Genomic DNA, 24,296 nt, shown 5'->3' on the forward strand with positions numbered 1-24,296 from the left:
ATTCGGAGAGGATTAGAGATTGCACGAAGAAAAAACCACACACACACACACAAAAAACAAAACAAAAAAAAAAAAAAAACAGCAAAATTATGCAGGTTGCTTGAGTTGAGGATGCTCTGCCAACACTCACAAAGATGGCAGTGCAGAAGAAAACTGTCGGGAAAGCTGGTGCCATGACAAAATATTTCTTAAAATATGTTGTTGAAAAGCAGAAGGTAGTGATAGATCTGTGACACCTGTATGGATACAGACAAAATAACTTGTAGTTGCAAAAGAAAATGTGGTTTCTGCAGAAAATCTAACTGGCAAGTTACAAGGGGTTCTAACTTGGGTAGGAGTGAATAACTATTTAATCATTCCTGTTGGCTGCATGTGGAGAGAGAAGCTGGAAAAATGACAAGCAGGAGAATAATTTAGTGAGAGCTGGACAGGTGCAGCTTGAATGCTGCCTGCATCCATGGGCGATGGGTGGGAATACCTTTGCAAGTCTTGCGGTCTGGCTGCAGAGTGAAGCCAACAGGACAGCTGCAGCGGACTCCTGTCACTGAATCATGACATGTGCTATCACAGCCGCCATTGTTCACTGCACAGGTCTCTGCAGGGAAACACGCATTCAGTTAGATAAACCCCACAGAAAATACAAAGTAGATTCAGTTGTGACCTACTTATTTCTTCCAATTGAAACAGCAGACATGCATACTGGTGCAACTGCAAAAACTACAAGAAACACCATTATATACACCATTACTTTTGTGAACAGGCCAAGAGCAGCATGCTGATCAAGTGTTGAGTGGTAGAGAGGAAAAAAAGAGAGTAAAGATAGAAACAGTAATGAATGCAGCCAATGAAAGAGATTACCAGTCAGAGAAACAAAGAGTTTGTCAATAATGAAAGGAGACAAGTCATTAGGAAATATAGCTAACACAGCCAAACATGGGAACTTCACTTGTTGTGTCTGTCTGTGCATGTGTGAGGTATGTGAGAAGGTTTGTTTCTCTTTGGTAAAAGCAAATTATGACCTCCAAAAATCCTTTTGTACTGTAGGAAATGTCTCCCCTCCATTATAAAGGGAGAATTTTCATTTGCAGACACATGTGGACGAAACCACCAGTTCCTTCCTGGTTTTGACAAAACCTTCCAGGCATTTTGGGGATAAAAAAGCAATTTCAGCTCCCCGGTCCCTATGTTGGCTAGGCTGATTTGAAAAAGGCAGGTAGTCAGTAAGGACAGGATAGCTGAGGTCTTTTCTCTAGACAGTGACAAATTTCACACAGACTTTAATTTTAAGTAACCGTACAAGACAGAGTCGCTCTAACATCCAAGATCAGTGGATGCCTACTACTTTTGGCATCCTTATAGATGGGCTCACACACTTCAGAACAACAACAAAAAAATAATAAAACAACAGCTATCACTTTAACTTTCTGTAAAGAAACCAGTCATGTACACATCTCATCACTTCTTTATAATAGGCAGTGGGATGTTGGCTGGCAGCCCAGCACAGCTGGAATAGTCTAGGACTTCACGCTGGTAAGACGATGGCAGCTAACACACGCCACTAAAAAGGGAATGTAGCTGTTATTTCTTATTTTGTTAAATGAAGAACAAGCAACCCTTTGGGAAACACTTACCCTTGTCAGTTCTAAAATTAAAAAACTCCCTCAATATAAACTGCAACAGCCATAATCAAACTTCTCTCAAATTAAAATCTCAGTTAGAGACTAGAATGATGCATCAAAGCAAAACAGGTGCTAAAAGTGATGTAATTTAGTGTTTTACAGCCGTTTCTTGGAAAAAACACACAACACACAAGTGAATGCCATCGCTCAAGGCTAGACACGCTGTATCAATATACTAGGACAAGCTTGGAATAAATGTCAGTTCAGATGAAGCCATAAAAACAAGGTTTAAAAAAAAATAAGAATTTTGACATTGAAATGACTAGGTCTAAATGCTAAACACCATTATAAAGGATGGTTGACATTTAGCTATACTTGTGACTCATTATATAAACCTGACTATATATAGTCTATTCTTCAGCCTGCTTGCTGGCTTCAACATCTGCCTGTTGCTGTACTGTATGCTGACATGAAGTCTGCTACAGGGTTTCTTGGATGACAAATAATTTTGCTATAATCCTTGTCAAGTAAGCCCTCTACCCAATACAAAACCCTACATGTGTTTTTGTCATAGTTTTTGGAGCGGAGTCGTGTAAAAGATGAAAATGTAACCAATAAAACTCACCACTGCTCACTTCAGTACATTCTGCAACATAATAACGCCTGCTAAAAATACCAAACTTTGATTAGTATTTGCTTTTCCTATGTAAATGACATTACTGAATCACATTTAAGATTTAATTTAATTCAATTTATAGAGCACCAAATCCTAACATTAGTCATCTCAGATCACTTTACAAGAAATCTTTCAATATTTTACACATTAACCATTCAGCAAGCACTTGGTGAGACCAGGAAAAAGAAGCCATCTGCCAAGGTAAATAAATGTTTATACAGTAGTACTGAGGTCTAATAGGGTTAGACTTTTATAAAAAAATTAGCCCTTTGGCAGATTTTGACTTATTGACATACCATTTTGTCCATTATTACATCGTCCTATGGGTTTCCTTCTTTAGTCAGTTTTTCCAGTGGAATGCATTTCTTCTACTGTTTCCAGCCACTGATCTGTCCTCGGAGCATCACATTTTTGCCAGTTTCCTGTTACGGCCCTTTTACATGCAACAGTCAAAACTTTGAGGAGAGGTATACCCTTCCTTCGATCATAGCAAGTATCGGTCAGAAACAAAAACATTACTCTGGGATTATTAAGAATATACAAATACATGCTCAAAAATGAGAAGAATGTTATCCCAGAACAGCTGTAGTTTTATGCATGACCAAAAAATAAAAAATAAAAATCCCTTTGCCTGCATCGTCTCCAACATTGTGGTGTAATTGTTTACTTTCACGTGAGCGGTAATAAAAAAAAACCGATTAGGCTTTTTCATCCAAATTCTCTCCATCATTTAGAAGGACTTGAAGATTGCTTTGCCAATCACTCTCTGGCAAGTCAGAGATTTTAAAGAAGACCAAGCATGTGCCTGGATCCCCTGTTCGCTTAGAAGCCATATAGAGGAATAGAAGATGCCACGGTAAACCTGTTGAACTTAACTGCTAAAACATTTAGAGGGAAAGGTACTTCTGTCGACAAGATTCAGCCTCATATTTTAATCAAAAGGCTTATAAAACAGTTTTCAGTCTCATGGGTTGGATTTTTGACTTCTTGACTATTCCACTTGTCTCAATAGTTTATCCTGGAAGAGCAGAGCCGAGCGTAGCCAATCAGGTCTGCTCCTCGACTGGCTCCCCGCTGGGATGTGCGCTTTCACCTTTATCATTTATCTTGTCTGAAAACAGAACCATTTTAAAGTATGCAGATGGCTCTGTTATCTTTAGTCCGCCCCAGGATAATGAGAGCAGCCATGATGAGTTTGTTAAAGGGTCAGACAAATCCTACCTTCAATTAGACGTATTTAAATCAAAAGAAATGATCACTGATTTAAGAAAATGTACGTACAAAAGAGATCAGGTCCATTTAGAAACAGACTGGAGAATGCATTCAGTCTTATAAAGACTGAACTTTGAAGCAAACTGTGGAGTTATGTGTTAAAACGGGCACTATATATATATATATATATATATATATATATATATATATATTCATTCGAGGATGGATGACTCACTTACTGCAGGCCAGATCTACTTAGGACTACAAATGAGGCAACGTGAACCTGAACCTGAGAACGAAATGAAAGAATTCTTATAAATCTTTATAACAATTTATTTTTCTTAAATAAGACTGAGGTGGAATTTCTTTTTGAATGCGTTTCCATTACTATGTCTTCTCTTTGTAGTCAGTAAATCAGAGCGATGCTGCCTCTGATCCTCTGCAGGAGAATGATGGCTCACGATACGATACCCCAGTCACAACCCAGACTTGCGCGTGTAACACTGTGGGTTCGCATAATTGCAAAGTGCGAGCAGAGACGGTTGGCAGACGAGACGACAAGACGCTGTCAGGACATGCCTCCAAAACGCTTAGTCAGGCGGCCATTTCACCAAACTGTAATGATCATGTGTTAAGAGAGCAAAGAAATATTTTTGACATTATGTTTTTGTGAAGAGAGGGGAGAGACGCGCACTCTGGTATGTTTGTCGGTTTGTGTGATTTGGATGCACACCAGCCACATCTACAGTGCGCTGGGCTGGGAGAGGCAATTACAGTAACAGTGGGCTGACTTTTCTAAATATCCTTCATTATAATCTGCAGGGTGTTTGCTCTGATGCTGGGCCTCTGTATTATATCTCATACAGAGAGCTTCAGCCAGTGTACACAAGCTTTTAACAGAAGCCACATGATTTTAGCTGTAGCACGTCTTCAGTTACATCAGCTTGTCATCAGACATTTATGACGACTGCAAACAAAAGACATCAAAGGATGAGGGGATAGAATTTAGCAAAACGCACAAGGCGAAGCCCGCTTTGGTGTTGATCGCTGATTGTCAGGTGGACGAACAAGCAGAAAACCATGCAGCCAGAGGAAAGTTACTCACATGGTACAGGGTTTCTCACATTAGGGGAGCGCTCTCTCAGTAAAATAAAGCCCACAATAAGAAAATAAAACTAAGGCTGTAAAAGTTCTGGCGTCTCGAGAAAGTTCTGGATTTGCAACCACAAAGTGGAACAGTAACAGAGAAAATTAGGAGACAAACCTTTTAAGCAGCATGCAAAAATATGTTTCTGGCTGCGTATGTCTCCATTTCAAGAAAAGAAAGAACCCTGAAACTGGGACACAAATATCTTAATATAGGTCAGACTGTTATACTGGAGAGTGTGAGGAACTCTGTGTTCGTGTACATACAACAGCAACAACTAGTAACTTAAAACACTACCGGTTTGCTTCTTACCTTGAACGGGCTCCTACTCCTCTGAGAACAAGCCTTCTCCCTCAGTTTCTTACATGGTGTAATTAAATCGTAAATCTCTTTGATGTATCAAGGTTTGATATGTCTTCACAGATTTATGAGTTTATTTTTCCTGGCATCCTTGCCTGCATTTGTATTAAAACACAGCTCGTCCCGAAAATTGGGATGAATTGCATTAGTGATATTATCAAGGTACAATACCGATTGCCTGCTTTCCCCTCGACACGTGTTCCATTGTTCATTTTACAGCAAATGTAGTGGAACAAATTACTTTTGGCCACAACGTAGAAAAAGAAACACTGCAATTGATCATTTTCAGCAATTTTAGATACAAGTTTACATGTGTATGAAAAATCAAGTTGGGGAGTGTTCTGTGTTTTATCTTTTGTATGAAGCAGTGCTGAATCACGGACACGTTATTGGCTCCCTTACCAGAGCTAATAGGCCGTGGTGATGGAGTTCGGGAACACCAAAGCTGAGTGTTTGGAAAAATTGCAAGCTTAATTTCACTCACATTAAAATACAAATAAAGACAAAGTCTTTGGTCTGTGCTCTTGATGTTTTGGAGTTTTAAAAAAAGACTACTTGCATTTGTGCTGGTACAGTACTGTGAACGAATAAATAGTTCACTCTTTCTGAAGGCCTTTCAAAGTTTGCCTTTGGAGATTGACTGCTTTTGAACTCATACTCACTCCAGTTCTTGTACCTAACCATTTTCAGAGGAATTTTTATTTTATTTTTGGCTGTTTGTTAGGCCACTTAAACACCGACCTATGAATTATTCAAGAATAAAAAGGCAAGCGATCAAAGGAATAAACCAGTGTTGTGTCTACACATCACAGAAAAATTAGCGAAGACACAATTTTACATTGTATTTTCATTTATTATTAGGCTGCTATTGCTTATTATTCCTAGCAGCCTGTCACAAAAACATACAATTTGCTATTGTTTTTTAAAATGCCACAGATAACTTAGTTTGACAGGTGTAAAATAGTATTTTTGCACCAACGGGGGGATTATCAAACACCTATACCCAAGATGCAGTTGGCACTTCAGCTGATCCTTCTACTGTTCACTGACGTCTCATCAAAAATGGTTTCAGTGGAAGGCTAACTGTCAAGAAGCCATTCGTAAGGAAGGCAAAAAGGGAGAAAGGCTGACTGTATGTCCAATTAGGTACACAAATAGTATTTTTGCCACCCCCCCAGAAAGAGATACAACAGCGCGTTGCAGCCATCTTTAAAACAGGGTGGTTGCAGCTGTGTTACCTTGCAACATTGTCATCTGTCTTAATTTTTCAGCCTGTCATTGATCCCAAACACACTGCCAGTGCAGTAAAAGCATACTGGGAGAGGGGGGGGGAAACCCACAGGTGAATACAATCAATTATGGATTGGCCTCTCTAGAGGCCGGACCTCAACATTATGGGATCATCTTCACAGAAAACTGAGCAAAAGGCAGCCAACATCCATAGAAACGCTTTGAACATCTTTAACGAAGCCTGGAAAATTATCCTTAAAGACTACTTAAAGAAATTAAAGATGGCTTGCTTCAGAGAATAAATGTGATCATACCAAATATTGCCTTTCAGGCTTGTTAGAATTCCCCAAACTCTGTACTCTAGACTTTAAGTTACTGATTATATGGAAAAAAATTGTCCCCATGTGTGATTTATCATCATATACTATATAATTAGGTTAGATATAATTAGATGGTTAACATTTCATCGAGAATGCTGCTTCATGGAGAATGTTTTGCTTCACCCAAAAGCAGCATTATATGGGTTTTCATTTTGGCATAAAAAGGAAATAGAAAATCTGCCGGTTATTAACTTCTTAATGAAACCATTTGAGAATTACCGAGGGGAAATTTCCCGATTGTAGCGCCTCATAATTTATAAGCATATCAGTTGTTGGAAGCATCAGATAAATATAGCAGAGCAAAAGCTACAATACTGGAAGGTGGCAAATATTAACCACCTTTCTGTATCTCTATAATTTTGTATCTTGCTCGTACTGCTGGTCAGTGGCTCCCTGTTTGCAGCTGTGTTTTGAAAAGGAGTGGTTTGACACAGGCAGTGGGTGTTATTGAGAGGGCATTCACAGAAAGGAGAGGAAGGTGATTAGGTCAAGGGTCAAAGGGACGATGTGGTAAGGGGAAGGGCCTGATCAGTGTCTTCTAGGTTAGCCTCCACTATTCACCACACCTACATACCCCCAGAGAGAGAGGAGTCAGAGGAGCACATATTTACCATTAGGGAACAGCTGTGGGGCTGCCTGGGACTGGACACTCCTCTCCCCTGCATGCACGTACACACACGCATGCACACACACACACATTGTTAAAACACCACTTTAGTTCTATGTACATTTAAACCACAAAGGATTTGTGTCTTACACCAAGCAGTTCTCACTCCTGACTCGTCACATACTGACACTTTGTTAAGACCCATTAATGTCACATTTTAATGCACCGAGTGTCATTCTGTCATTTTTTAATACAGAGGGTAATCTGAAAGATTTCGATAGGTTCCTCACCTTCTTATGTCTGGTTTAGGCTACATTGTATCAACTGTATTATGGCCCAAACTGTACAGAAGATCATTTTATCCTGAAAAATGTGTCTTAAATCTCTATGACTGTTGAGTTATTTCTGTAATATGAGCACAAATCTACACCAGTCATTGAAAAACTAAATATAATGAAGCAAAAGAGGAATTAGGTTGGTGGTGTAGCATGGTGTAACTGCCAAATGGTGTAACACCATAGACAAGCCAGTGTCATTAACGTCACTTTTTATTTTTTTACATTCCTTCCCCCAAAATAGCAAGCATATGCCCTGCTCCCTAATGACATCACAAAGGTTGTGGAAAAACTGCAAGCATGACTGATCACGGAACAGTACCTAGTCTGTTGTGTCTCTCAGTCACACAAAAAAATATATATTTTATGACTATAATTGCAAAATCTGATGAGTGGCCAGACAAAAACACTGTCTTGTCTGAAACTGGTCTGAAGTAGACGCCATTAAACTGTAGGCAAATGTGCTCTGTTGGCATTGTTACTGTCGCAGAATGAAAAACTGATGTAACCAAGAAGCAGAGATGCTTTTTGCAGACAGGAAAAGTTTGCCTTTGAACTTTTGGCAATTTTGCAAAACACTGTATTTTAACCTTTAATCACCAACCATCATCTTTTCCTAACCTTGGTTAGTTAACCCTAACCCATAAGCCAAGTTTATTGCCCTATCATTGCCAAGAAGCTACAGGGGGAAAATAAATCAAATCAAATTATAACAAATTTATTTAAAAAAAACAAAATGGCCCATAGACTGTACATAAATGATGGATGTATCCAGACTGAAGTATCCGTTCTGCTTTGGAAGACTCCGCTTGGGCATTTCAGTCTCCATCACCATAAACTCATCAGGAAAAACTCTACTCAGGTCATAAATGAATTTTGACAAGGATGATGTTTATTTATTTGGACATTTCTGCAATCAAATGAGTCGCCCCCTGCTGGTGATTAGAAACAGTAGACTTATGGCACTTTGTCACTGGCTTCAATTTATGCCCTTTAAAATGTGACCAAAATGGGTCCTGAAAAATCATCATTATTTGACGAGTTGCCAGCAGCAGTGAGCTGGCTATGCAAAATGAGAACTAATTTGATGCTCTGCACCTTATTCCCAGCATCATGGTAACTCTGTTTCCCAATCCATTCTTACTGGAAAATAAATACTGTGTGAAGACAGCCTAACACCTTTAATGGGAAATGTGTTTGTTTCTTTCTTTATTTCTTCTTTTACAGAGGGATGGGGGAGGGGAACACCCTGAAGACATGGCCTTTACCACCATTCTCCTGCTGCACAGTTAATGGAGGGGATTGTTTTTACCTTGATAAAGATGGGCATATTTTATTAATGGCATGGAACACAATCTTGTGTATTTGAAAGCAGACACAGTGGAAAAGTCAACTGAGAGCTGGATGTTTTGGTATTTATTTTTTTATTTTTTTTATTTTTTATTTTTATTTTTTTAAACGTAGGTCATGAAAACCGTTACTGAATAAATGCTTTTCATTTTTCAGGTTTGACACACTGTTGCCTCAGCACACATTGAGCTTAGCCTGATAGTTGGCACAGCCACAAACGGCACAACTTGTTTCTGATCTCCGCAGCATGTCAGAAAAATGCTACAAGGCCACTTTTTCAGGTCATCCAACTATCGCTGGGTAGTAGGAGGCTGAGGTAGGTTCACATTATCCCATTTACCGAGTGACAGGTTGTGCTCACACGTTATATATTTCCAGAAGGCTTCAGAACACTCACCAACTCATACAGAAACCAGTTCAGTGAAATGAATAACGAGAATTAATGAAAAGCATCATGGAGTAGGGAATAAGGTGGATTGCATGGATGATAAGGGACTGCCTCTCTTGCATTAAACAAATCATTAATGTTCATTTATGCTGGAAGGTGATAATGACATTAGAGAATGACATTATGCTGTTGCAAAAGAAAACAGGCGCTCGCTGGTAACAAATGAACAAACAGATTAATCATTTCCAAATCCTGTCAACAAACTGATAATGAAAGTTCTTGCTCTAAATTAAAGGGTGACATTTCAAGGCAAAAGTGTTACCTTGCAACATGCACTCATGCAAATACATATTCCACATAGCGCAAAGAAAAGGCAGCAGGATCGTTTGTGTGTGAGATGAGGCTTTTGCTAGTTAGTATGAGCACTGTGAGCCTTGACAGACAGACAGTGAGTGGTGGTTAGTGCCGCAAGCTGAAAGTCAGGGACAGCCAGATTCATTTCTGCACTTTATAGGGTCTTTTATGGTCAGATCATTTCAGAATTAATGTTGTTAGGCTGTTAAGTCAAGTCTCTAAACACTGTCAGTGGCCTAGCCATTTAATTTATGTGGTGCCAATAAAAATAATTTCAGAAAGCATTACTGTCCTTTTGTTTTCATCTCCTCTGTAATTTATGTCAAATTATGACTTTTAATTGACTGGCTTTTACTTCAACAAACTGCTCCAGCAAAACTTGCTCAGCGAATGCCATTTCTACAGTCGTCTGAGTGTATATTTAGCTTAAACTTCACACTCAACTACAGGCACACATTTTAGTATGCAGTCCATGCACACTCACCCATGATATAGCTAGGGTGGAGGACTGGGTGCACATTGCCGAATAGAAAATGGCTGTCTGAGACTAAAATTGCAGGAAGATTTTTGACTCTTATCCCTGCATGAATTATTTTAAATCACTCACGCACACCCCTGTAATTAAAGCAGGTATTCTCTGAATTGGTCACTCTAGAGTCCACAGCCCTTTTAAGGTGCCAGATGAAGAAGTAGATGTTAGATGCACAAGTCAAACTGTAACACTGTAAAGCATGCAGACTTCACACCTAGAGCCATGGTTCCACCAATGTGTCCCAATCCCAACATGCAGCATCCAGAAACAGTAATTCTCAGCGCACAGAGGACAGGGCACAGCGAGACACGTCTGAATACACCGCAGACCACCCGAAATGAGAGCAATGTGTTTATGTTATGGGCATGTGCCTGAATACTGCATGTGTTTACATGCATGTGATGCATGCATGCAGGATATGTACTGTATGTTTGTGTGGTTGTTTGTATAGCTTTCACTTTGTATTATAAAATGCATCTCTCAACTCTCTTTGTGTGCGTGCGTGTGTCTTACGTAGTGTGGACAACTCTTCAGATGATTGAACTCCTGAGCATGTCTGCATCTGACTGCGATTTGTGGATGTTTATGATTTGCTGTGCTAACATCATGAATGCTTCCACATGATGGCCGCTCCTTTCCGATACCTGGACTTCACTTGATACAAAGACCGTGAAGAAAACGGGTTTTCTAGAACTGTTGTGAAAAATCTGACTTTAAGGTGCGTGTGTTAGTGTATGTGTGAGTGAGAGGGGATGTGTGCCACCCGTCAGCCTTCCTGATACAAACATTTTCAGCTAGAGCATCATCAGAGGTGAGAACAGAGGGATAAAGAACAAACACTTCCAAAATAGAAAGGCATATGGTGCATTATTACAAAATGCATCACTAAGCACAGGGAGGGAGATTCATCACAAAAATGAATGAAAATGTGCAGAACTCGTATGAAACACCCGGGAAAATAGACTAAAGAGTGAAGGTAAAGCATACTGAAAGAGCCCACCTGCCTAACAACAAAGCCACTGACAAGGCAAAAGCTGCTTTGCAATAATTTACTTTGCTGTTGCTTTTGGATGAAGTATGAGGAGACTAAATCAATCAATAGTGAGGCTAAACAGGCGTGTATTTTCACGTTGTGCTGTTTCTATGGATACCCTCTACTGTCTATAAATCATTTACTATTGCTGAATGCGTTGGCTGAAAGGGTATTATCGCTGCATGTCATGCAGACATGTAAAAACACAATAAACCCAGTGGGCCCTTTTTTCTGACTTTAAGAACAATGATGTTAAAAACAATACAATATTGTAATATTAATTTAGAATTTAAATTGATCCACTGGCTCAAAGGCAGATTTTTTGCTTTTATACACTGAAATTTTTTTTTTTTGAAAATTCTGTTTAAAAGCAGAGCTGTATTTATTGCGTTTTGTTTTCACTGGAGGGATAAAGTTATTGTATTATTCAATTTATTTATGAATCTTTCATTGTCTTAGAAACCCCCACAGAGTTACTTATAGTGCATAGCAGCAGTGCCTCATTGAATAGCTTCCAACCTTCTTGTCAATCACTCTCTCGCCTGTGGTTCACGATGCAGAGTGTTTGTTTTATTGAGGTTTTATTCTCTATTATGGAGTTTGTCAAAAGAAGCGCCCCTGTGCCCTCTCTCCACCACTGTAACTCCAGAGTCTGTGGGGGGAAATCAGAGATTTTAACTGGCTGACTGCTTCCTAATCTGGCAAACCAAATGTAAATTTCTTTCTGCCTTGAATAAGACTGGTAAAGACGTATAATTTTGTTGCGGACGACTTTGTGGCATCCTCTTGGCCTAGGACAGTACAGCAATAATGACAGGTTGGCTGACCAGACCTTGACACAGGTCTGGCTCTCATCAGGGCTGCGGTATTAAAGGAGATCCAGAAACACTGAAATGATCAGCCACTACCCAAACCAGGCTCTCAGACTTAGCAGCCACCGAAACCGAGCAATCGCCTCACCAGTCTGCTCTGCAGGCGAACCTAAACATGCTTTTCTTCATAGGAATACGCCTCATCCAAATTACTTAGGCTCCAATTACAAAAATTTGTCCTAAATGGGTTTGTAGTGTAAACAGAAACTATTAATGACACTCTGGTTAAATAGGTGGATAAAATAAAAGGTCTCTCTGCAGCAGCAGTCAGTCTCAGATTTACACCTGAACAAGTTTTTAATGTTCCATGGTTGCTGATGAAAAATCTGTGCATTTCTGCATGGCTAGGCTAGATACATGTTTACATAGACCTGCGCTTCGACTCTTCTGCAACTCACAGCTCCCATCTGATTTAAAACTGCCCTTCACAACAGCTCAATATGCCTGAGTAGCTGAATGATTTTTACTCAACATAAGTCAACTGAGGCAAACACTGATAAATGCCAGTGGAAGGTTAGGTCAGGCGTTTGAGTTAATCCCCAATGGGAAGCAGTGGAGGAAATGACCCAAGGGCTAATAGAAGGTGTGTGTCTGACATGGCTGAGAAAAACAGAGGAAAAGGCACAGTGTCCAGTAAAAAGGAAGAGGAGAAGCCAAGGCAGATGCAGGGGCTGAGAGGTTACTGGAGCAGCAGTAGGAGAGGGAAAAGCACAGTGGGTGGTAGCCTTTTGTCCTTGCATGTCACAGATCAAGAGAAAGGCTCAGGGATACAGTTATTTTAACGAGGCCTGTTTCTCAACTTGCATTTTATCACATAAAACTCATTTCAAACATTAATTAAATTTGCTGTGGGAAATTGGGTGCCAAGCTAATCATTTGTAATTTCACATTTTCTCATTCAAAAGCTATTATTTCTTCCCCTTGGTAGCTGCATTGGGGTGAGATGACTCACCTACACAAGTCTTTCCATCGCTGTGCAGGACAAACTTCATGTGGCAAGAACACTTGGGGCCCTGGTCAGTCTCCTCACAGATGTGCTGGCAACCCCCATTACCGTAGTTGCACGTCACTGGGAAAGGACACGTAGTTAACACAAATGGTACTTTGAGGATTACGCACAGTCTAAGTTATTCATTTGAAAGTCAGTGTGGAGAGGAGAGAGGAAACAGAGGGGGAGAGATGGCATGACACGAAAACAAAATATGCACATTTAGATGGGACAATCTAACACACACTCTTTCTCTGGGCCATATGCTCTGTGACGTAAACACTGCAGGCTCAGTTTAGCCCTCTTTAAAATGTGCACAGAGTAATGTTTCCGATGGAGTTTCTCGAGGTGAGCTGAAAACTGAAATGATTACAGAGGCAAGAATGGCGCTTGGAGCTACCATGATTATCGTTTAACCTCAGAAATTGTACAATAAGACGCTAACAGCGCAATAAGAGCTCTGAAAACTAATGCAACCTCTAGACATCCAACAGCATCGTCTTTGTTTATTCAGTGCTATTTACACCTGGACTTAGATTAAGGTCAAAATCTGTGCAGCATAATACTAGGTAGAGCGTGTATGGATTTCCATATTCCCCACCTCAGGTTCTGAATCCATGTTAATTAAATAAACTCCTCTTGGTTAATTAATTTATATCTCCCACTTAATCTTTTTATCCTCCTGACTACACTGAAGGTTGGAGTTGGAGAGGTCACGTTTTTAAACTCACCAACACTCAACGAGCAAGCAGCTGAGCTTTAATCCTTTTCATTCATTCTACAAAATATGCAAAAGCTTTAAAGTCATTAAAACACTATACACGTAATGACATTTCATAAGTACTAAGTAAAATTTCCGGTCCAAGTTTCTGCGTTCAGGCGAGGGGAGCGTTAAGTTTGGCACTTTTAACACACCTGTGATGACAGAGTGAAAAAGAGCACGAGCGAGCCTAGGCTTCTACCGCCATCCTGTCTGCAACCTACCATCCCTGCGCCTTTTGCCCTTTTCCTGGGCTGTCACAGAAAAACTATAGAATAACACTTCTCCAATCCTTATCCAAACACAGACAAATCCCCCATCAGCCCTGGCCCCAGCTCTGACAGGATGATCTCGGTTGCACAGCAACAGGAAGTGTGCACTGTCCGTCAGAGCAGTCCCCTTCGAGTAACCTCCACATGCTTGCCCCGGTTGTGTAAATGATTGCTACTCATCTGATAAACATGTTTTTCTTTACAAGGACTATTCCGAAGATTAGTCACGGCTTGGTAATGCAACATAAATGTCAGTTGCCAACTTCAAATGTGATGGAAGGCATTTGTGGAATGAGTGCAATTATCCATAATCGGCTAGTTTCCAACCCAATCACCTTTTCATGAGGAACCTATAAACCATCCTTCTGACGTGTTTCCCTGTGTGTGTGTGTGTGTGTGTGTGTGTGTGTGTGTGTGTGTGTGTGTGTGTGTCTCTCTTTAATAGAGGGAGTAACTAAAAATGCTTCAGGTTGAGACGACTTACGCTTGCAGTCCTTCATGTTACGTGTGAGCTGGAATCCCGGTCGACACTCGCAGGAGATGCCACCCTTCTGCGTTTCCCTGCAGATGTGTGCACACCCATGATTCTTGTCCATACAGGTGGGTCCCTCGTTTTTTGTGCCATCTGGTTGCACTACGAAGGAAGTTTTAGACAGAATTTTAATCGCAACTGCCCAACAGACAATTTTTCTAAAGCCAGAGATCACTGACTAAACTAAGAATTTGACTTTTAATTAGAAAACACAGAAGACATAAGTGGGGTGGAAAAGCCTTGCTCAGATGCCTTGCACACATTCTACCCTTCAGTGCCTCATGTGCCTACTGGTGGTTACTGATATGCCCAGTTACCCCTTTACAAAGACTCAGGCCCTTGTTGGAACATGCAGGCTATAAAAAGGAGGCTGCCTGCAGAAAGGATAAAACTCCCAGCAGGAGCTGATCCCGTAGACCTGTAATTTTAATTGAGGTAATCCCCCATAAAGAAAAGAACACAATGAAAACCCCTTCTTGGTTAAATTCTCCCTGTTGAGACTGAGATCAAAAGGGATTGCGCTAAAGGAGGGGTGTCAGTGCACATTTTCATGAGTCATCAAGGTTGAAGCACTTCAGTAAGAGCACGACAAAACCCCACATACAACACAAAATAAAAGACACTGAAAAAAGTGCCTTTCATCATTTAAAGCTTTACTTAACATGACACACAATGATGCGTCATTTCAGTGTGATGTATAAATGGTTGATGAACAGGCACAACAGACACCCAGCATACATTTCCATCCCTCGTGTCATAAATTATAACACAAATGGTGCAGTGCTCTCTGCAGAAAGCTGACATCTTTGCAGAATACGACTGATATTCGACTTATTCGTTGTGAAACCTTTCCTCCACTACAGATGCAGTGACAAACCTCAGCTCTCAGGCTCATTAAAAACCAAACAGATCTCCATCCTTTCCTTTCCTTTCCCTTTCCTTTCCTGGGGTACAGGGAGGCAGTGAGCAAAAGACATCTCCATTAATGTCTCATTAAATCTGCTGTCACGCTGAAGGGTGTTTGGAGGTCTAACTTTTTTAATTAGCCAACTTTTTGCTATATATTGATGCATTTGCATATGTGCATGTAAGTGTCAACAGCTAGTAAAGAACATATAACCTTGTGCACTCTTCCTGAACACTGGAAATGTAGAGGCTCAGTTGTCTTGCCAGCTATATGCTGTCATATAGTAAACTCCTTGTTCCTGCCTCAGGGGTTATAAAGAGAAGGCAATCTCAGTTTGACAGAACAAGTTTTTACATTATTCTGTCCCTAACTACCCATTTGTCTGCCACAATAACCTCCCCTGATTATGCCCTTTTGTTTTCCAGATGTTTTGCCAAAAAGAAGTACCCTCTTATTTTATACATTTCCACTCATGGCTGTTGTCAGGAATCCATTCCGAGTCTCTCTTTGCTTCAAGGAGCTGACAACGTGAATGTGATAGACAATTCTGACCCCCTTGTTAAATACTGTCCATCACTTTAAGTCTGTCAACAAGTGTCACAAGGTCATGCAATCCTCTCAGACTTTCCTGTCTGAGCTGTTGATGTTCTGGCAGACAGGGTGAACTATCAGACACCAACTGCAACAACAGCTTTCCCGGGAGCACAAAGACTCGGCGCTAAACAAACACTGAGCCAAAAGGAAAAAGGGCACGGCTGAGCGAAGTGAACATGAATGAGCATCAATAGAGCAGCTGCTTTAAAGCACTGCAAATTTCCCCGTGAGTCATGTGGATATTTAAGTAGGATATGGAATTCAATGGTCCCCTTTCTTGACTGCGTCTATCTGAGGCCAGAGCAAGAAACATACCGCTCTGAACTTAACAAAGGATTGAATTTCCAGCTACTCCCAAATGGACCAAAGATTATTTACTAAGGTTGTATTATGAATCCCAAACCTCACTTCACTCTCCCTTCATTTTTATGCAGCCCCTCTACCCCAATGCTACAGACCCATCCATCAATAACATGTCAGGTTGGGGCCAGAACCTAGGCCTTCGACTCTCTGAGGACCAATAAAAGGCAAAGTGTTGACACAATGGCCCTTTTCTCCAGGCTAGTCTCACCTATCATCCACCATGTGCACTTTCTTCTAACTTGCTGCCAAAAGCCTCCAGTTTTTATCATTACTAAATGATGGGAAGCAGAAAGAAAAACATGCTTTTATATGGAGTTGGACAGGAAAGCAAAGAAGAGAAATAATACGACTTAAAAAAAAAGAAACACACATGCCATCATCCACTAACACAATGTGCTGAGCCATAAAACATTACTCTATATGTAGAAAGTAATAAAAACTATCACAGGACACTTTATAGGCAGAAAACTGGACAGGAAATAGAGTCTAAAGTCTTGGAACAGAGCAGGAGACACTCAAGATGTGATGGTTTTTCACCCAAGCTCAAACAGGATAGGCATTTTCAAAAAGGAAATATTTCAGGATAGGTATTTTCTTCCCTTTGTGCAAGAAAAGAAAACACAGAAATTAAAGAAAATGAAATAACCCTAGTTTTTTCTATTACAACAATTTGTGACCTCAATACCAAACGTTTAGTTCAGCGGTCCCCAACCTTTTTTGCGCCACGGACCGGTTTATGCCCGACAATATTTTCATGGATCGGCCTTTAAGGTGTCGCGGATAAATACAACAAAATAAAACTAGTACCGGTACCGAAAAAAAGAAAATTTATTCATAACACACGTGAAAAGACCAAGGAAAACAGAGTAAACGATAAAAACGATAACTAAATAACGCTGAAAACCGATAAAAACCCTGAAAACTATACATTTCACACCTGAGCATCAACTCTCGCGGCCCAGTACCAAACGACTCACGGACCGGTACCAGTCCGAGGCCCGGGGGTTGGGGACCACTGGTTTAGTTCATTACTAGAAATAGCGCATTAGGAGCAACAGCAGATGTTGAAGGGATAGCGAGGGATTTAGAGGAAATATACTCTCTATAAAAAGAAGGCATATCCAACATCTAATTATTAATTCATTTCTTTGGACGGTGGGAGGAAGCCGGAGTACCAGGAGGGAACCCACGCAAACACACGGAGAACATGCAAACTCCACACAGAAAGACCCCGGCCTGATGGTGGAATTGAACTCAGGACCTTCTTGCTGTGCGGCAACAGTGCTAACCACGTGCCACCGTTGCCACAAGGTTGCTTGTGTACAAAGAGAGCCTTTTTTCCCCTGTGACATCCCCTTTTTTTCTGAACATGTGAACTTATTCTGATCTATGATTAGCAGAATATAATAATAATAATAATAATAATAATAATAATAATAATAATAATAATGGCATTATGTCGGATCATATTCAGGGGTGGGATAGCTCTAAAACAATCACTGAATGCACATTTGTAAATATAGCTTTAGAAGATATATATGGTATTATAATCTACCTGGAGTAGTCAGTTGTTCATGTCTGGTGAAGGCTGCCATGCTTAAAAATTGTTTAACTGGAATTCAATCAAACTTCTGAGGTTTATTTTATTCATATGAGTGAGCTACAATCAAAGTTAAGAAAATACATAAATATATATATAAATTAAGGCTCTAACCATGGCCATAAAAAAAAGTATATATTGGGGGTAACTGTGACCGAGGACCTGTCCTGGGGCAACCATATCACCTCAGTTGCACGGAAAGCCCAACAGCGCCTCTACTACCTGAGGAGACTGCGGAGCGCACACATTCCCAGATCTCTGATGTTGAACTTCTACAACTGTGCCATCAGCAGCGTTCTGACGTATGGATTTCTAGTGTGGTTCCCCAGCTGCACCAAGGCTGATCAGCAAGCACTCCAGCGGGTGGTGAAAGAAGCTGGCAGAATTATTGGAATAAGTCTGCCAGAGATTAGTAATATCTTCCCCACTCGCTGTCTGAGACGGGTGCACAGTATTCTGCGGGACCAACATCACCCTGCGCGCCACCTTTTCCACCTGCTGCCCTCAGGGAGAAGGTACAGGTCTATACAGGCCAGAACATCCAGACTGGCCAACAGCCTGTATCCACAGGCTGTGAGGCTCCTGAACTCTCTGCCCCCCTCTCACGGACAATAACCATATCCAACTTCTTAATAGCACTGAACTTACTTGTCATGTTCTCATGTTGTTGCTAAGGATTGTCTTATTGCACTGGAGTCACACTGGGTTAAATATTTACACTTGGGTTTTAAGGGGTATTTATTATTTTCTTCATTATTTTATTTACGGGTTGTACGGAAGCCCCAAATGCAATTTCATTGTTCTCTGACAATGACAATAAATAAATAAATACTAAATATTGACTATAACACAGTTTTATAGAACCATTACAGCTCTAATCCCAGTCCTAATCTCATCACTCATTCCAGGAAGCCGATAAAGAAAAAGTAAAAAAAATGTTTTTACATTCATCAGGTCCCATCGTTCCAAATATCAAAGAGAAATTAAAAATGAATCCCATGGAAGAGTTCAGGTCTTAGGAGGTTAATTGCCAGTATTCTTACACTAAAGTAAATGAACAGAAACCGCATGATCCTCCAGGATAAAGTCTCACTCGTTTTGTGTGTTTGTCAATAAGAGGAACTTCAGCTTAATATGTGAGATCAGCCACAGTGCCTGCAGGACACAGCTTTAGGTGCAGGTCACATCCAAAAGATACCTTTCTGAAAACCATCAGTTCAGGACAATGAGTAGTGAAGGTACCTAAGGATTTACTGATGATAGAAACTCCACTGGACAGGTCAGTCTAAATGGATAGCTGTGTGGAGAGACTGACTGGCACTCAAATCATTTTCTAAGCCTGGGGCTTGCTGGCTTAGACAGTGCAGTTAACTCCACATCTTGCGAGCTACAAATGAACAAGCTATTTCTGCTGCCCTCTTATAACCCAGACTGGCTCTTTAATAAATTGCAAAACTTGACTTATGTACCATTTTTTTTAAAACATCTCTATCTTGCCAGAAACAATTTTACTGGACTGTATGTTACACAACGGAGCTAGGGACTCTGTAGGAGCCTGCAGCTCCTTTGAGATAAAACCAGCCTATGAAGAAAATAACCATAAACTATTGACAGCAGGATATGAGTTTTAACACAACATGAGAAACTAAGCCAAAAAAAGAAGAAGAAAAAAATAACACTTAACAAATCCAACTAAAGTGCCAACTTCTATGAACTTCAAACAAAAGATTGAAGGAGGCCGCAAGTTCTTCACCACAGCGCTGCAAACCCTCTTAAACCTGAGAACCATGTAGTGGGGAGACTGAAACAATGGAGATGAAGTAGTGGAAAGCATGCCAAGGGTTTATGGTCTGCTCTTAGTGCCCCAGGGCAGTGAAAATAGGGCTCGTGGTCCGTGCTGAGCTGCTGTCATACATATCAGAGGGGAGTCGGTCTCCCTCTTTTGGGGAGAACGTTAAGCAACAAGCTAGCGTTGGGTGGATACAAACTGAAAAGAAGGGGCCTAGCGATGGAGCCACCACACTATTAAAGCAACATTCCTTCCTCTTAGATAATGGGCCCTTAAAAGTTTTAATAGGAGGATAAAAATGTCAGCGCATAGAAAGGAGAATGGGAAAAGAGTCGGACTGGGTTGGGCTGAGCCACAACGCAGAATGGTCAGACAGAGCAACAGGCCAGTGAGCCGGTCAAGGAAGTAACTCTTCCCCACTGACTCTAAGAGCAGCGAGTCCATCCAAGTGCTACTGTTTGGGTTTTCTGATTTTCTGCAGCTCTCAGAGGCCTTGTTGAGGCTTCTTATTTCACTCCCTTTTTTCCAGAGAGGAGCCACTAAAGTCATAAACAAGCAGAAAATGGAAAAAGATAGCAGACATCTGGACTGATATACCTCACTGCTTGAGCGCTTGTTGTACATCTTAATATATTGTGTTTCTAGAGTAAAACAAAGCGTGGAGAGCTACCATGATGAAAAACAAAAAAATAAGAGGAGAAACATAACCTAAAACAGTTACATTTATAGACTTTAGAAGACTAAAATAGACAAGAATGTGCTAGATATGATTAAAGCTCTTGAGAATCTCGATTTCTACTGTAGAAAAAACATATTGAGGAAACCGCGTGTGCGTGCGAGCCTGTAAGCGTACGTCTATTAAGGTATGTGGATGCATTGACACACAGGTGTATTTGCATAATGTATGCATGTGGCACACACATTTGAGAGTGTCGGCCCATCTGTGTCACACACAGTTGTGCAGCACCTGCTGTGGATGTGCCACTCTCCCCTTCACTCCTCCCCCATTCTATCAAGGTCACCTCACTGTGCAGTCCCAAAGGAGCCAGGCGCCCTCCCAGCAGAACAGACAACACAGCAGAGCACATCCAGGCTGCAGGTTTTCTTCGATACGGAGATACAAAAGGCATGAGATACAGTATGTTATTACAAAGCCCAATTCTCTCCAAAATCAAACCAAGAGGCAACTGCAGAAGGCATCTGTCTCTGCAGAGCCTAGTCTGGCCCTCTGGTTAAGCCCATGATAGCCAAATGTTAGTGGAAAAACCCCACTGGCACTCTGGCAGTCCGCACCAGCGAGCTGGGCTGGCCAGCTTAGAGATGGCCTTCAACAAACCCACGAGGAAAAAGGATGCCCGCCTCAAATGAGGTTCAAAGAATTCGGTGGCAAGGCAGCCAACATTTGCTGAAGCTCAAGCCACTGATGTATATTTGTTAAAGGGTGGGGATGGAAGGGAGGAAGGGCATGGGTCCTGTGAAAGTCTGGACAAATAGCTAAGATGTGGGAAGATAATATAGGAAAGAGGCAGAGGAAGAGAAAGGAACGAACAGGGAAGGAACAGAAAGAAAGACACACACACACACACACAAGTGTCCGTATGTCTTCATCTGTGCAGCTCGAAGTCTCTGCTCTACTTCCCTAGAATAGGAAAAGAGCCTGGTTATACGGTTGGGCTGCAGAGCAATGAAGCAGCGACTTTTGCACTTGTAAAAACAGTTCTGCGGCCAATGCACAGACAGGCGGGCAGACCCACTGAGATCCACGAGAGCAATGATGAAAGAACCGTGTCGGCTTCTGCACAATGGGACAACCACTGTTACATAAACATATATTAAAAGCATACAAACTTTCCTTTTACAAAAACAAATGGATGCATAAAGAATTTCTCTTTGCAATCTTAAATAAGAAGCATCGCATCACAGGAACAATGGAAACTGGCCCTTTATCAGCGCATTACTTCATGAAATTAAAATGTGAAACAGCCTGATAAATGGATATTACAGTCCAGGAACTTGGGTTATTTTATCCATTTATGTAAACACAAAAGCAATAAAACAGGGTTCAAGGACTCTGTGCCTCGTTTCAAACTGGAGGAACACTAACTGAGAATATAATATAAATATTACGAACGTGAGCTAATTTATCAGAAAACTCCTTATTGTGTTGCAGTTTTAGCCTGCACATAAGTGCTTCTAAAGTCAACATGCCACAATCTGCATCTAAATGTTAAAAAAGGACATGCCAGGATGTGCCTCTATCGGAATAAAACTGGAAAGTATTAACCTGCCTTCCTGTGCATGCAAGTCTGTATGTGTGTGTGACGATTATTGTGTAACTATTTGAATCTGAGAAAGAAAACGTGAGAGAGAGATTAGCTGCGCAAAGGGAAAAAGCCAAACCGGGAAGCTAATGGAAGCTGTAAACATAGGAAGAGGTTTCCACTGGCAAAGTAAACATTTCATGGACAGAAAAGCTCTACTGTAGACAAAAAAACATCACCAATCAGGTGACTGTGAGATACATTTTTAGAAAAAATTGCTCAGTTATTCTTTCTAATAGGATATAGGAAAATGCCGATTTGATAATCATGTTGGAACATGAAATGGAATGTGTAAACGTGGCCCATATTTCTTTTTTCTTTTTTTTAAATGATCGCTTTTCCATTACAAGATAATTTTTGGATGATACATTTTCTTCTTGAGTGCAAACTCTGCTTGGAGGTAATGCATGTTCATCTGTTTCTGATTTAACACTTTGAAGACTTAAGTGCAACAGTCTATTACAGTCTCCTTCAGCAGTGAAAGGTGACAGTAAAGCCTCGGGGCTCATGTAATCAAATTTTTCGGCGCAATGAGCTTTAGACACTCTGGAACCTAATCATCAGACTACTGAGAACTTTCAAACTCCATGTTGCCGCTCTGCAGCTTTCATGGCATAGTCAACCACATTTATGTCATCACACTGATTGGCAGTGACAAGACGTTGGATTCAGAAGGCTCATTTTCTCTTTCAAAGTTACATCACCCTGCTAACTTGTGTCGGTTCAACTTGCTTCTTGAGCTGCACCGTTTCTAAATCATTTCCTACCAGTGGATGAGTCAACTTTCACATCCCGTGTATCCTGTTTTTTGTATTCAGAACTAAAGATAAATATACTGAATACTCAAAGCACTATACATGACTTGCATAACCAACCATCAGTGTGCACTTAAGGTAATTGCCATACCGGATATTCAGAAATGTATGAGGCTGAAATTATGGATGTGTGGGTTGACTGAGACTGAGATTCCTGAATTCCAATGTGCTGGATCCCATCTCACGCACATACGTCCCTGTCATCCTCCTATATAAAAGAGATAATAAATCAAACGCAGAGCAGTGGAGCCCTCTTGACCTAAATGGCATTCCTATCAACCACTAAGCACCTTGGCTGGCCTTTGAAAAGCTTTATTTCTTGACTGGAAGAAATGTTTGGAGAGAATAAATGAACTGTTACAGCTAGACGATGGAGCCTTCACTTGGTCATAGTTATTCCTGCTGAGGGGGCAGGGGCAGGTCTAATAAGAGACAGACCAGCAGCAGCCTTGTCATTAGCTGAGAGGCTGGCAGACCCCTGCTGCCTAATTGGCACAGGCTCACTGCTAACAAGGGCTCGCTACCAGCAGGGGAAACAGACCGGTAGCAAAAGGCACTGCAGTGTCCAGGTCTGTGCTGTCCTTGGAAAAACTGGTAGAAGTTACCCAGGGAACACCTGACCCATTAATGGAAGAAATGGAAAGCTGATGTCTTTTTAATGAGAACAATAAAGCTCATGAGCAAACTGCACCCCAGGCTTTGCTCTTTAAGAGAAGGGCTGGCTGAATGGATGGAGGGTTGCATTTAAACTGGCTTGGCTGGGTGATTAAATCAGCTTTCATTTTCTCAATCATTTTTTTCCCCCCTGAGCAACGTGTGTAATTTTTCTGTAAACGAGCACGGTGAAATTTGCTGAAATTCTGTGGGGTTCTTGTTCTGTAACAAGGCAAAGTCACTTCCTCACCAATTGCATTTTCATACAGACACATACTGTTGTAATAAGAGCAGTAATAATAAGCAGATGAGTAGCTGCTCTGTCTCTTTGCCTTCCAAAAGTAATGAAACAATGACTAGGCGTCTATCTGATCACTATCGGAAGTTTGTAGATTTATGGCAGCTTTAATCTCTAGAGCCAAACGGGTCTCATCTGTAAGCAATAAAGACTATATTAATATTAACAGGGGAGATCGACAGAAACGAGGTGCATTTACAAAAGAAAGAAAGAATAAGCACAAAAGAAAAGAGAGCTGGGCAAGAACGGACTTGCTCACACGTCTGTTTCTGCATCTATATAGTAGTAGGCCTTTGAAACACATGATC

General features: G+C 40.9%; 1 protein-coding gene across 2 annotated transcripts in view; it reads right to left on the bottom strand.

The window, feature by feature from the left end:
• Positions 1-24,296, bottom strand: part of scube3 (signal peptide, CUB domain, EGF-like 3) — a 75,249-nt gene that overhangs the window by 17,692 nt on the left and 33,261 nt on the right. The window contains exons 5-8 of one of the 2 annotated variants that reach the window (XM_004546244.5): positions 14,600-14,749; positions 13,048-13,164; positions 7,236-7,283; positions 479-595 (exon numbers count right to left, since the gene is read on the bottom strand). In XM_004546244.5, the coding sequence (XP_004546301.3) occupies positions 479-595; positions 7,236-7,283; positions 13,048-13,164; positions 14,600-14,749 (432 nt within the window). The remainder of the gene's footprint in view (positions 1-478; positions 596-7,235; positions 7,284-13,047; positions 13,165-14,599; positions 14,750-24,296) is intronic. The other variant, XM_076878695.1, reaches the window with a different exon arrangement.

This window comes from Maylandia zebra, linkage group LG20 (genome assembly GCF_041146795.1).
Source record: "Maylandia zebra isolate NMK-2024a linkage group LG20, Mzebra_GT3a, whole genome shotgun sequence".
NCBI classification, from domain to species: domain Eukaryota; kingdom Metazoa; phylum Chordata; class Actinopteri; order Cichliformes; family Cichlidae; genus Maylandia; species Maylandia zebra.